The sequence below is a fragment of the Elephas maximus genome, chromosome 6 (genome assembly GCF_024166365.1).
Source record: "Elephas maximus indicus isolate mEleMax1 chromosome 6, mEleMax1 primary haplotype, whole genome shotgun sequence".
Classification (NCBI taxonomy): Eukaryota; Metazoa; Chordata; class Mammalia; order Proboscidea; family Elephantidae; genus Elephas; species Elephas maximus.
Window position 1 is genome coordinate 69,164,928 of NC_064824.1, and position 15,530 is coordinate 69,180,457.

Below are 15,530 nucleotides of genomic sequence, written 5' to 3' on the forward strand. Positions count from 1 at the left end.
ACAGGAGTAGTGATCAAATTCAGCACCATGTTAGGGTTTCATAGGTATTAAATAATACCCTTTTTGTCCTCCTAGAATTCAGAACCAAATGAAGGATCCAACTAACCAACCAGTTGCTGTTGAGTCGATTCTGACCCATAATGGACCCATGTACATCAGATTAGAGCTGTGCACTCTCCATAGGGTTTTCAATGGCGGATTCTTTGAAAGTACAGGCAGTTCCTGGGATACAAACTTCCGACTTACATTCAAACCGTAGTTATGAGCCAAACCTGCTAAAGCCTATGATATTAAAAATTCGAGGTACATACAATGGTCCATAATAGAAAAACAGGTGTTACTTTGTGACACACATCAAAACACTATCATTAGTTGTTGTTGTTGTTAGATGCTGTCAAGTTGGTTCTGACTCATGGTGACCCTATGCACAACAGAATGAAATACTGCCCAGTCCTGTGCTATACTCACAATTGTTACTATGCTTGAGCCCATTGTTGAGCCACTGTGTCAATTCATCTCACTGAGGGTCTTTTTCTTTTTCACTGACCTACTTTGCCAACCATCATGTCTTTCTCCAAGAACTGATCCATCCTGATAACATGTTCAAAGTATGTGAGACATAGTGTCATCATCCTCGCTTCTAAGGAGCATTCTGGCTGTACTTCTCCCAAGACACTGTTATTAGTAATACTGTATTATTGTTATGTTAAAGATGCTTTACTGTATCTGGAAGTGTTTCTTCAATTTTTTATGCATAAAAAGGTATACTATATACTATATATACTAACACAAACATTTAAATATAACTGACGTTAGATACCTGTTTTGGTTTACATAAAAATTTGACTTAAAGGCAGACTTAGGACAGCAACTCATTCGTAATCCAGGAGCTACCTGTAGATTGCCAAGCCTTTCTTCCAAGGTGCCTCTGGACAGACTTGAATCTCCAACCTTTAGCAGCCCAGTGTGTTAACCCTTTGCACCACCCGGGGACCTCCAAACTGCCTCTAGTGTTCTCTTGCATAGCACTGCGCTGGATTCTGCCTTCTCCAGCTTGTCAGAAGAGATGAGCATGTAAGTGCAGGTACCAGCCCTCCAGTTACACTAAGAATCCATGAGTCTGGATTTGAACTCTGATTTTGCCATTTACTAGCTGTGAACTCTTGGGCAAGTAACTTAACCTCCCTGCATCTCAGTTTCTATGTCCATAAAATTAGGTTAATAATATCTACCTTGTATTAGCAAAGATATTTTGATGATTAGAGATAATACGTGTAAACTATCAAGGAAGTTAGAAGAATATGAAAGCAGTTATATTGCTCTAATTGTTAGTGAGGAGTCCCTGGGTGGTGCAAATGGTTAAGCACTCACCTACTAACTGAAAGGTTGGTGGTTTGAATCCACTGAGAGTTGCTTTAGAAGAAAGGCCTGGCAATCTTCTTCCAAAAGATTATAGCCACTGAAAACCCTGCAGAGCACAGTTCTGTTCTGAAATGTGTGGGGTTGCAATGAGTCAAACTCAACTTTATGGCAACTGGTTTCTTTTTTTTTTTAACTTGTTTATCGTTAGTTGTCTTAGAAGTACAGCCAAAATGCTCCTTAGAAGCAAAGATGTACTTTGGATGTGTTTTCAGGAGGGACCAGTCCCTGCAGAAAGACATCAGGCTTAGTCAAGGATTGGGTGAAAGAAAAAGAGGAAGACCCTCAATGAGATGGACTGACACAGTGGCTGCAACAATGGGCTCAAACATAACAATGATTGTGAGGATGGTGCAGGACTGGGCAGTGTTTCATTCTGTTGTACATAGGGTCGCTATGGGTCGGGACCAACTTGACAACACCTAGCAACAACAACTATTGTTAGGGCAGAGAAAAGAGTTCTAGACTTATGATCCAAAGACTTTGGTTCTCCCTCTGGCTCTGCCATTTACCAGCTGCTGTGCTTTAGGCAAGTCACTTAACCTCTCTCTTCCTTCACCTATAAAATGGGAGCAAAAATCATTGCCCTTACGACCTTAAGAGTTGTGGTAAGAATCAAACGAGATATGGGACATTGCATCATAAATGTTCATGAGCTATAACATGTATAAGATATTGTTATTCCATATGTTACAGGTCACTAACAATTACTGGACACAGTGGTCTGGTGTGGTCTATATCAAAGATCACAAATTGAGCACTTGCAAATACTTCTACCCAGCCTATTTGTTTGGTTTGCACAACACTGGCCCACAAAGTGCATTTTTTTAAATATATAAATTGATTACTAACATTAAAAAAATGGTTGATTTCATAAAAGAACTCTAAGTTCCCAGATTCTTTTGAAAAATCAGATTTGGCAACAACACTGATACTAAGCCAGGAAATGCAGAAAGGAAGTTTTGATGCATGCCATAATACAGATGAACCTTGAAAACATGCCACATGAAATAAGTCAGTTGACAAAGTACAAATACTATATGATCTCACTTTTTTTTTATACGACATAAGCAAATATATAGAAACCAAAGACTATTAGTGGTTACCAGGGATGAGAGGGAGGGGGAAAAGGGGAGTTTTTGCTTAGGAGGCATCAAGTTTTATAGAACAATTTATGGAGTTCATGGAACAATTTGGAAAAGGATGGTGATAATGGTTACAAGCATGAAGAATGTAATTAATGTCACTGAATTATACCTGTAGAAATTGTTGAATTGGTGAATGTTTTGTTATATTTATTTTCCCATACATATATATATATTTAATTTGGCAACACTTGAGGGAGGCCTGGTGGTACAGTGGTTAAGAGCTATGGCTACTAAAGGTCTAAGCTCTAAAATCTACGAGAAAATCCAACACCTCTACAACAAAAAGACAAATAATCCAAATAAAAATGGGCAAAGGAAATGAACAGACACTTCACCAGAGAAGACATTTAAGCAGCCAACAGACACAGGAGGAAATGCTCACGATCTCTAGCCATCAGAGAAATGCAAATGAAAACCACAATCAGATACCATCTTACCCTGGCATTACTGGCATAAATCAATAAAATAGAAAATAACAAATGTTGGAGAGGCTGCGGGGAGATCGGAACTCTTATGCACTGCTGGTGGGAATGCGAAATGACACGACCATTTTGGAAAATGATATGGCGCTTCCTTAGAAAGATAGAAATAGAAATACCATATGATCCAGCAATCCCACTCCTAGGAATATATTCTAGAGAAATAAGAGGCGTCACATGAACAGATATATGTACACCCATGTTCATTGCAGCACTGTTCACAATAGCAAAAAGATGGAAACAATCTAGATGCCCATCAACAGATGAATGGATAAACAAACTGTGGTACATACACACAGTGGAGTATTACACAACGATAAAGAACAGCGATGAAATCTGTGAAGCATCAGATAACATGGATGCATCTGGAGGACATTGTGCTGAGTAAAATAAGTCAGTCACAAAAGGACAAATATTGTATGAGACCACTACTGTAAAAACTCATGAAAAGGTTTACATACAAAAAGGAACAATCTTTGATGGTTACAGGGGGTGTGGGGCGGAATGGAAAAACACTTAATAGACAGTAGATAAGTGGTAACTTTGGCGAAGGGTAAGACGGTGCACAATACTGGGGAAGCCAGCACAGCCTGTACAAAGCAGGGCCATGGTAGCTCCATAGACACATCCAAACTCCCCGAGGGACCGAACTACTGGCTGAGAGCTGTGGGGACCATGGTCTCAGGGAACATCTAGCTCAATTGGCAAAACAGAGTTTATAAAGAAAATTTTCTACATTCTACTTTGGTGAGTAGCATCTGGGGTCTTAAAAGCCTGTGAGCGGCCATCTAGAGTACTCCACTGGTCTCACCCCTTTGGGAGCAAGGAAGAATGAAGAAAACTAAAGATACAAGCAAAGATTAGTCCAAACAACTAATGGACCACATCTACCACAGCCTCCACTAGACTGAGTCCAGTACAATGAGATGGTGCCCAGCTACCACCGTTGACTGCTTGGACAGGGATCACAACAGAGGGTCCCGGACAGAGCTGGAGAAAAATGTAGAACAAAATTCTAACCCCCCAAAAAAGACCAGACTTGCAGGCCTGACAGAGACTGGAGTAATACTGAGAGTATGGCCCCCAGACACCCTTTCAGCTCAGTAATGAGGCCACTCCTGATGTTCACCCTTCAGCCAAAGATTGAACAGTCCCATGGAACAAAACAAGACTAAAGGGGTGCACCAGCCCTGGGGCAGGGACTGGAAGGTAGGAGGGAACAGAAAAGCTGGTAATAGGGAAGCCAAGGTTGAGAAGGGAGAGAGCTGACATCTCATGGGGTTGTTAACCAATGCCATACAACCATGTATGTACTAACTGTTTGATGAGAAACTAGTTTGTTCTGTAAACCTTCATCTAAAGTTCAATTAAAAAAAAAAAGAGTTATGGCTACTAACCAAAAGGTTGGCAGTACAAATCCACCAGCTGCTCCTTGGAAACCCTATGGGGCAGTTCTAGTCTGTTCTATAGGGTCGCTATGAGTCGGAATTGACTCAACAGCGACTGATTTGGTTTTTTGTTTTTTGGCCCACAATTCATAATGTCATTAGTTAGATGAGCAATATCTAGCCCATTTAGAAGGAGCTTGAGATCGCCAGTTCTCCATGGACCGCTGCATTCCCACACCTGTCATACCCAAACCAATTTTCTCCCTTCATGGACATATGAGTTTGTTAAAAAAAAAAAAAGTTGTTAGCCCTGGTTATATCAGTAATCTGCCACTATTAATCAATGTGTCAACATTTGCTAATGACATTTTATACACATGAAAGTAGCTTAACCAGCTACTAAACAAAAGGTTGGCAGTTCGAATGCACCAGCCGCTCCTCGCAAACCCTATGGGGCAGTTCTACTCTATCCTATAGAGCCGCTATGAGTCAGAATCGACTCAATGGTACCCGGTTTTTGTTTTGTTTTGTTTTTGTAAAGCAGCTTAAAGGCTTTTCTTGCAGTAGCATCACTCTTACTCACTTGCATTTCAATATTTTTCCTGAGTGAGACAGAAAGGGCTTGAGTCGCAGTTATCAAAACTGAGAATTTTGCACAATCCTAGATATATCCCAGGTGTGTGTCCTGCAAGTCTGCAAGTGAATGTCACTCATCAGCAATGTCATGGGGGAAAGAATAATTTAACTTAACCTGAAAGAGAGTTAGCCCCTTGCAGTAATTTCCAGAGGAGTTCCGGTAAGTCCCTGAAAACCCCTTGGAATGTGTGACCTTTAGACCAGAGACCAGCAATCGCCCCTCACATCACTGTACAAATCGTGCTTCAGCTACATGATTCACATTGTCCCATGATACAGAAAGGGGAAGAGGGCAGGAGAAAGAAAATGCCTGCGATGGCAAGAGAGGCTCCTCTCTACCACCCAGGATCATATAGAAACCCTCCCAAAGTCCTCCAGGTTCTGAGGGAGTAATTTGATGCAGCTCATGAGTTTTCATATCTCCACAATATCAAGGTAAAAAAAAAAAAAAAAAGAAAGAGCCCATCAAGCCAGTGAGGCAGGCATCAAGAGGTCAATATTGTTCTTACTGCACTTATTGCTGGCCCTAACAGCAACTTTCATCTTCAAAGAACCCACAGGTAATAATTAACCTAAGCACGCCTTCCCAATAATTAGACACCTGTACCCAGATCTTGTTTTCTAAAGACCATTCTCCAATAAAAGGAATTGGGGCTCCTTGAAGAAATAGCTTGTTCTAGGGCTGAAATACGGAAAATACAAGATGAGTCTGAAGCATCTTGTGTTAGAAAGTAGAGAAATGCTCAAAAAAACAAAAGGATAGGTGTCTGTCAAAGGGATATAGGAGCTGACCTGAAGGAACTCCCAATGGGCAAAGCATGAACAATTTGAGCAACAAAAATCGTATTTTGTATTCCCAAGAGTAATGAATAATACAGTACCAGATCAGTATAAAATACATGTACATGAGTCCATACTGATATAAATAAGTGATAGAACAAATAAATGGGGGATATTTTATGAGTTGGAATCGACTCGACAGCAGTGGGTTTAGCTTTTTAAGGGGCAAATATTCCTTACAGAAGAATCCCAAATCGTTTATGTAAACATTCCCCATCCAGAAGGTGGAGCTTAATTTACACACACACACACAAACACCCTTTGAGAGTGGGCTAAACTTAGTGACTTGCTTTCACAAGGAAAGGCAGACATCACTTAACCCAGGTGACCAAGGTCAACATCCACAATCGCTGCTGACTCACATCCTCCTGATACTGTGCAGTGAGAAGGCACTTTACCTCTGTAGTATTCCTCCCCCAAACCCATAACCCCAGTCTATTCATGAGGAAAACATCAAACCTGCCCAATGGAGGTATAGTCTTTAAAATACCCGATTAATACTCTTCAGAAGAGTCAAGGTCTTAAAAAACAAGAAAGACTGAGACACCATCACACACCAGTGAAGGATTAAGGAGACATAATGACTGACTACAACGTAGATTCTGGAACAGAAAGACATTAGTAGAAAAACCGGTGAAATTCAAATAAAGTTTTGAATTTAATTAACAGTAAGGTACAAATGTTTGTTTCTTAGTTTTGACAAATGCATCATGGTAAGATGTTAATAAGAGGGGGCACTAGGTGAAGGGTGTGTGAGTATTTTCTATACTATTGCAAATTTTCTGAAAATATAAAGTTATCCCAAAATAAAAAGTTTATTAAAAAAAATAATAAAAGAAAGTGTGACAATAAAGGCAATGGAAATGTCAACATAGGACCGTCAGTACAATTTGATCCTTGTCCAGGATCTCTTCCAGCTATAGAGATTCTTAACTGGTTGTCTGATTGCCCACAAAACAGCAGTGATTTATTGAGCAGTGTTCTCATGTGATAGTTCTCAAACTTTGGTGTATATCAGAATTATCTGGAAACTAATAAAAAATACATTGAAGTAGAATAGCACTCGGACCTCTGTATTTTTACAAAGTTCCTAGGTGATTCTGATACATACTTATCTTAAATTATCTAGTGCTACTATAACAGAAATACCACAAATGGGTGGCTTTAACAAACAGAAATTTATTTTCTCACAGTTTAGAGATAAGAAGCCCAAATTCAAGATGCCAACTCTAAGGGAAGTCTTTCTCTATTGGCTCTAGGGGAAGGTCTTTGTCTTTTTTTTTGAACTGCTCCCGGGTAGTCTTCATGTGGTTTGGCATCTCTCTTCCCCATCTCTGCTTCTCTTGCTTGCTTATTTAATCTCTTTTTATCTCAGAAAGAGATTGACTCCAAACACACCCTATACTAATCCTGCCTCATTAACATAACAAAGATGGGATTATAACCACAGGAACTGAGGCTAGAATTTACAACATATATTTTGGAGGGACACAATTCAATCCCTAATAATACCTAAACTTGAGAACCATTGTTCTAGCACTTTGCCATTAACATGATTATTAACATGACCATTAGTTCATTCATTTAACAACCATTTATTGAGCAACTACTCCATGCTAGCCTTTGTTAGCACTAAGTATACAGTAGTATGCAAACAAAGACCCTGCCCTCATGGAGCTTACATTCTAATACGCAAATAAATATGCACTGACTGAGTCTTCCCTGTATTTCCAAGTCCCTAAAAATCTGATCAGCCTACCTAGTCACCATCATCCCTTTTAGGGCAGAACTTTTCCTAACGGGCCATCTTGTAGGTTACTAGTCAGTGCAGGTGGCGGTTACCCATAGGTCAGGGATTCCCCTCCAGTCCAGTCAACTGTGACTGGGGTTCCAAGGCACAGAACATGACCCCTCCTTCCAGTTTGCTCCCTCAGCAAAACAAACTAGTTAGGGAGGAGCTATGGATGAGGGAGGCCCCCAGACTGACCCTATGTGGTTGTCATACAAATACAGCAGGGACCAAACTTCCTCAGGGCAGTCTGGAGGCAAAAAGATTAGATTGCACCAGCCAATGTGATAAAAAATGACCCTTCTATTACAAATTATTTATTTATGAGAACTCAAAACTAATAAAACCCAGAATAGACACAGAATTGTGTCTGAGATGCTTCTAATGGGAGATTTATGTATTTATTTGTTGTTAGTTGGTGTTGAGCCTGCTTCGACTCATGACAAACCCAGGTATAACAATGAAATGTTGCCTGGTCCTGCGTCATCTTCATGATCATTGTTGTGTTTGAGCCCACTGTTGTGGCCACTGTGTCAATCCACATCATTGAGGGTTTCCCTCACCTTTGCTGGCTCTCCACTTTAGCAAACACGATGTCCTTCTCCAGCGAACAGTCCCTCCTGATGACATCTCCAAAGTAAGCAAGTCAAAGTCTTGGACAATATTCTTGTAAGCGAGTCAAAGTCTTGGACAATATTCTGTGATCCATAGGGTTTTCATCGGCTCATTTTCAGAAGTAGGTCACGAGACCTTTCTTCCTAGTCTGTCTTAGTCTGGAAGCTCTGCTGAAACCTGAGTGACCCTGCTGGTATTTGAAATATTGGTGGCATAGCTTCCAGCATCATAGCAACACACAAGCCAGGGCAGTACACAAACTAACAAGACAGATGGTAGGTTCCCGCAGAGAGGGTAAACAAACAAACAAAACAAAAACTTGATTAGTCCTCCATGATTCTTTCGGGCAGCTGTTTTATAAAGGGAAAGTTTTGTTTCCCTTTATAAAATGGGCTGAGCAGATCTGGTATTTAGCTCCCAAACCAAACCTACGGGGGTCAGTCCATTCTGACTTATAGCCGTCCTGTAGGATAGAGTAGAACTACCTCCGTAGGGTTTCCAAAGCTGTAAATCTTTACAAAAGCCAACTGCCACATCTTTCTCCCTGGGAGCAGCTGGTGGGTTTGAACCGCCAATCTTTCAGTTAGCAACTGAGTGCTTCAACCATGCGCCACCAGGCCTCCTTGTATTTGAATCACAAAGGCCAATACCATGACCCTTAGCGACTCAATCAGGGACAAACCCAGATAATAAGGAGCTCGCGGGATTTGCATACACCCCTATTATTTTCAGCAGCCGCCCTTTCCCTGCCTTTAACCACCAGGGGGCACTGCAGCCAAGGAAACGTTCTTTCGGGCGAACAGGAACGCGTCTAGATAAGTCTTGTCCAACTCAGGGCCCCGTAGCAAGGTGCTGAGACTAGATGAATCATATTTCTACTGTCTCGCGAGCACGAGCAGAGCCCTCGCCGCTCTCCTCCAGCCCTCCCTCCCCGCCTGCGCGCGCGCAGACCCCGCCCGGTTGCGCGCGGTAGGTGGCGCTGTCTGCGGCGTCGCAGCGGCCCCGGCTGCCGCGGCGACGATCTCCCGGCGGGCAGTGCGGCCCGGCTCTCCGGCGGCAGCGAGTGCCACGTCCCAAGTGCTACGCGGAGGAGCGGAGCGAGCGGTGTGCGGGGGGCGGGGAGCAACGCGGAACCCGGCCACACCGATCGCCCGCCGCAGCCGCCGCCATGGGCTCCTCGCAGAGCGTCGAGATCCCAGGCGGGGGCACGGAAGGCTACCACGTCCTGCGGGTAAGGGCTCCGACGGCGGCCCGGGAGCGGGGTCCTGGAGGCGGGGCCCGCCCGCGGGGTGTTGGAGGCCTCGACCGGTCCCTTCCCGGGGCAGCCAGGCCCGACCCCGCGAAGGAGCGGCGGCAATGGGTGCTGCCTTGGCCGAGGCAGGCTCAGGAGGCCGCTTGCATCCCGCCTCTCCAGAGCGCCCGGGGTCCGGGGTCCACGGCTCTGGGAGGACGGGCCAGAGCCAGAGGCCATCGCCGGCAACACGGCCGGGGCAGCCCTGGGGGAGAGGGGCAACCTTGGCTCCTCTTCCGCTGGCACGGCCTTCTCTGCCCTCTGAATTCGTAGCTTCCAAAGTTAAGAAGGGTCGGGGGCAAAGTCTCCAGAAGAGGTGATGGGGAAGGTAGCATTTGAGCTTTCTAGAAAAGAATTCCTGAATCCCTGAGACTGGAGGCGGGGGATACGACGGCAGGTGTTAATTCACCTTGACGCTGTCTGGATTTCCGGAAAGGCCAGTTAGGCAGCAGACAGAAAACCAAATGGCCTACAGTAGGTTTGATAGGCTTAAATTTACTTGATTTTGACCGGACAGTTTCCTCTCCCGTGTCCCTTTCAGACTTTTCCAACCCTACCCTTCGACATTTCCTCGGGGGGAGTACTTCTGTTCTTTCTAAGACTGCTAAGGGTGTGGTGGAGATACAGGTTTAGATTCACCGTGGTAAAAGAAGTAATGGAGAGGGATGTTTTAAAAATAATCTGGGTAAATTAAGGAAAACAACCTCAGTCACCAGGATGCAGAGAAACGTAGTATTGCAAACGGCGCTAGTTAAGCCCTCACTTATCAACGGCCCTGAGTTATGCAGTCTTTTTCTCACGGAACTTTTGGGAGTTTTAAAAAGTAGTATTGGTAGTTGTGTGCTGTGACACCTGTGTGAGTGGTAAAACGATGAACTGTCAACAGAGTGACCCCCATTCTGTAGTGCCATTAGGGAGGTAATAGAGTGTTACAGGCAAGAACATTTTCACTGAAAGTGAGAGTGCATTTCCTGGTGCTACCTTCATTTTCTGCCCGGGCTTCCATGTTTTAGGTGAGAAAGAATTCTTAAACTATAAACCCCGGTATCTGAGTGATAGGGCTGTGATAGATCACCTTTCTGATCTCCAGGATTAATGTGTCCATCCACGCCTCTAAAAACCCCTCGTGACGCTGGGATCTTGGTGGGAAAGGATGATTTTCCCAAAAAGAAAAGGGATCCTCTAAATAAACGTATTAGTTTCCTATTCCCTTCAGCTAATACAACCTCGGTGTGCCAGACAGAGGGGGAAATGGAAGGAAAACTGTCAGATCCCACGTGTGAAGTGAAAGTTAGTGCCTTCCTCTCCATTGTCCAGTGTGATTTTGAGTTCTGTAGTCTGAAGTTGGAAACTCTGGTGGTGTAGAGGCTAAGTGCTTCGGCTGCTAACAGTTTGAATCCACCAGGTGCTGCTTGGAAACTCTATGGGGCAGTACTGCTCTGTCCTATAAGGTCTCTATGAGTGGTCCACGACAGCGAGTTTTTGTTTTTTGTTTGTTTGTTTGTTTTGTTTTTCAGTCAGAAGTATGGGGCCCTGGTGATGCAGTGATTAAGAGCTGTGGCTGCTTAACAAAAAGTCAGCAGTTGAAATCTACCACTGCTCCTTGGAAACCCTATGGGGGCAGTTTTTCTGTGTCTTGTAGGGTCACTGTGAGTCGAAATTGACTGGAGGGCAATGGGTTGGTCTGGAGTGTGTTACCCAGATTACTAGCTGATTCTCACAGTAGTTGATTGTGGTCATGAATATACGCACTCGGGGAAATTCAGTAAAATACATTGGTGTTAGTGAGTAAAAAAAGTCTGAGATTTTGAAAGACAGATATACACATCAAAAAGATTCCTGTTTAACAAGTTTTGTTAATTACTTCATTCCAACATAAAACGAGTTGAAGTATATTTTCTTTATAGGTGCTCCTTAGTAAATCAGTGTTAATACATATTCAGTAATGCAACTATGATATTAATCTATAAGTCTGATTTTTAGAAACACTGAGGGCAACCTTAGGTACCACTCTGTTTCTGGAGCATTAGAAAAGATGAAATAATTCTTATTTAGTTAAGAGTTTCACTAGAGGGAGCTTTAAATAATAATGGTTGTCTAGTTTAGAAGAATTTTTAAGTATTTCCAAGTTCCTAACTCACTTGTCCCTGAGTCTGTGATTGGTTTCCTTATCTTTGTTTTTTAGGCAAACATATTAAATCTTAACGTATAAAAATGTCTTCCTTTCATTTGTTACTGCCTAAATGTACAGCGGTATATTCCACAGCTGGATTACTGAGTTTGTAAACAGTACATAAAAAAAACCTTGGAGTAAAATCGCCCGTGTTCAACAAGTTCTAGAATGATTTAATTAGAAGTTACTTTTCTTTAGTAATCAATTCTGTGGCCAGTTACTTGTTAGTAATAAAGTTTGTATGACTGGGTTTTGAAGCATCAGTCATAATGACACCCTTACCCCACTACTGTTTTAGTATTGTTATTTTTTTATAATATAGGGTTGCTCTGAGTTGGAATTGACTCGATGGCACAGGGTTTGGTTTGGTTTGGATTTATAATTTAGGTAGATTGAACTTTTATTTTTTTCCCATAATTTTCCATACCCCTTAGATTCTGCTTTAAAAGTCTTTGGAACAACAACTTTGAAATGGTTCTAGATTTTTTGTTATGAGTAGTGTATTTTTCTTTTAATATAGTATATATTTTTGTATTAATGTGTTTTCACGTGGTTGTGATCATATTGTACACCCAGCTCATCATCCCCACCCCATCTCATTAACCAGAAGTAACTATAGTTGATAGTTGATGATGTATCCTTCCAAGTGTTTTATGCATATAAAATCATATATATACATATCCCCCCCTTTTTTTTGTTTCTTTTTTAACTAAGCAGTGGAATCATATGATACAAGTTGTTACACACCTTGCTGTTCACACTTGCTAAGTATTTCTGCAGCCTTTCCACAGCAACACATAGAGACCTAGCTCATTCTTCCAGTTAGCTGCATAGTAGCCTGTTGTACTGTTGCACTATAATTTGGTTAAGTTGCACCTCCTGGTGTTGGACGTTCAGTTTGTGTGTGTGTGTGTGTGTGTGTGTGTGTTTGCTGTTGTAAGTACATTTCTGCAACATCCTACCTTTTGTTTTCACTTAAAATGGTTGTTTTCCCAAATTATTGAATTTTAACATTGTCTATGTAAGTATTGATCTTTGTTTTGGCAAATGACTACATTGTTTTCTGATTGCCAGCACATGTTCATTAGAGAAAATTCGGATAAGTTCAAAAAGTATAACAAAGAACCTACATGGCTTGTAATCCCACCATCTGAAGATAAATACTGTTTAAGTAATTTTCCTACTCCTTTTTTCCCCCTGTGCATAATATTGCCCCATAGGCATGTTTGAAAAACATTTGTATAATGTGACATACTCAAATATGGTATGTGTGATTCTTTTTATGAAAAGTTAACATAAGATATCTAACAGATGAGGAATTGTTAAATAAACCTGGGCCTAACGATAGATTGGAATGCCATTAATTCAATGAAAATCACATCTCAAAACACTCTGCAGGCATACGTGTGCCTCTGTGTGTGTGCGCACTCACAAGCACACACATATGTGCAAGCACCCAAGAAATAAAACTAAAAGTTAGTAAACCAGGGTATCAAAAAGATTATTGGTGGGTGGTGATGTTTTTATGCTCCTTTTAAACTTCAGTATATTTTCAGGATTTTCTCCAATGATCACGAAATAGATGTATAGTCAAAAAATACAGCTATGAAATGTTTTAAGAGAAGTGGACTCCTAGTGGATGATTTTAAAATTAGTTTACAATTCTTTTAAAAATAACATCTTATTTCTGTTTTCCCTTATGCAGATTCCACATTCACCATGAGTGCAACTTTTATTACTGCCCTCTGGTCCTAATGTCAATCATGAGAAATGTTCAGCAGGGCTACTCAAGTTCTGTTAGAAATTACTATAAGTTGCTTCCTACAGTTGAAGTATCTTGAATACAGAATTCTTGCCTGAAATTTCCATTAATTATCCAGTGATTCCAACAGGACTATTTTAAAAATTACAATTTTGGATTTGCCTCATGGATACCTGTTATAAGACCTGTGTATAAATTAGAATAGTCACATTAATTCTGTTCTTCACTTAATACTGTTTGAGGTGGGGATGTCTGAAGGCATTCTGGAACCATTGTTCACACCAGTGTATGGGCATGGAAAATGTAATGTTCACCACTCTTTATAATTTCCTCTGGGAAGGATTTTGAGGTGATGGATGTTTTGAAGGAAGGGGTGTTAGATGAAATGTGTCTTCAGTATAAGATCAGACCTCTGTCTCCTGAGCCATTTGCTGCAGACTGGGTGGGCAGCATCAGATGCTTTCCTCAGAGGAGACAGTAACTATACCTGGAATGATTTCTGTAGAAAATGGAATATCTAGATCATATCTACTATTAAATGGAACTGCTCTTTTTTAATGGTGCCCCACTAATCTACATGAACTCCTGCTACTATAGGATTTCAATTTAGTCCTTATTTTGAGAAAGTCAATTTTCAACTTTGTGATAATCAAATTTTTACCTATTTATTCTTATAACACAGAAGTTTCTCCAACTTTTCAAACATATATCCCTTTAAAAAAACTTGATCAAGTTTCCTGAATACAACCAAACACTTCAAAGGCCACAATAGTAGGAACAGGGGCTTGGGAACCATGGTTTCAGGGGACGTCTAGGTCAATTGACACAACAAAATGTATTAAGAAAAAGTTTTGCATCCTACTTTGGTGAGAGTTGTCTGAGGCCTTAAATGCTAGCAGGCGGCAGTCTAAGATGCATCAATTGGTCTCAACCCACCTGGAGCAAAGAAGAATGAAGAACACCAAAGACACAAGGTAATTATGAGCCCAAGAGACAGAAAGGGCCACATAAACCAGAGACTCCATCAGCCTGAGACCAGAAGAACTAGATGGTGCCTGGTTACCACCGATGACTGCCCTGACAGGGAACACAATAGAGAATCCCTGATGGAGCAAGAGAACAGTGGAATACAGATCTCAAATTCTTGTAAAAAGACCAGGCTTAATGGTCTGACAGAGAGTGGAGGGATCCTGGAGGTCATGGTTCCCAGACACTTTGTTAGCCCAGATTCCCAAAGCCAGCTCTCCAGACAGGGATTGGACTGAACTATAACGTAGATAATGATACTGGTGAGGAGTGAGCTTCTTAGCTCAAGTAGACACGAGACTATGTGGGTAGCTCCTGTCTGGAGGTGAGAAGAAAAGGAAGAGGGGGGCAGGAGCTGGTTGAATAGACACAGGGAATACAGGGTAGAGAGGAGCAATATGTTGTCTCATTAGGGGGAGAGCAGGTAGGAGTACATAGCAAGGTGTGTATAACTTTTTATATGAGAGACTGACTTGATTTGTAAACTTTCACTTAAAGCACAAAATTAAAAATAATATCACTGCTACCTCCCTCTCACCCATCCTAAAAACAATGTAAGAAGAAAAAGTTGGATTGTTTGATAATTTCCAAATATAATATTGGAAAAGCTTCATAAACACCACTTAAGATTCTGACCCTGCCCCCAAACTGGCATGTTCTAATAAGAAGCTGCTAAGTTGTTTAATAAACATTTTTTGAAGTTACTTTCAAATGTGGGAATCAGAATATTTCAATTTATTAAAAGCCATGGAATACAGTGTACCTTAGGACACTTTTAAGAATTTTAAATATTATTGGATATAAACTTTTCCCCATAGTAATAGGCCTTGAAAAAATTAGAAATTTTACATTGTTTATATACAGTGTCATATTTAGGTGATGAAAGTGTTTTAATGTGTGGGTTATCATCCTTAGGATCCATGTTTGAGGAGATCTGTTGGTGGTTAAGTACAGTTTCTGTCTC

At 41.4% G+C, this 15,530-nt stretch overlaps 1 protein-coding gene across 1 annotated transcript in view; it reads left to right on the forward strand.

The window, feature by feature from the left end:
- Positions 1–9,316: 9,316 nt before the first annotated feature.
- The window catches only part of GORASP2 (golgi reassembly stacking protein 2), a 37,093-nt gene continuing 30,879 nt past the window's right edge, over positions 9,317–15,530 (forward strand). Inside the window, exon 1 of the mRNA XM_049887407.1 lies at positions 9,317–9,545. Within this exon, the coding sequence (XP_049743364.1) occupies positions 9,483–9,545 (63 nt within the window). The 5' untranslated portion in view covers positions 9,317–9,482. The remainder of the gene's footprint in view (positions 9,546–15,530) is intronic.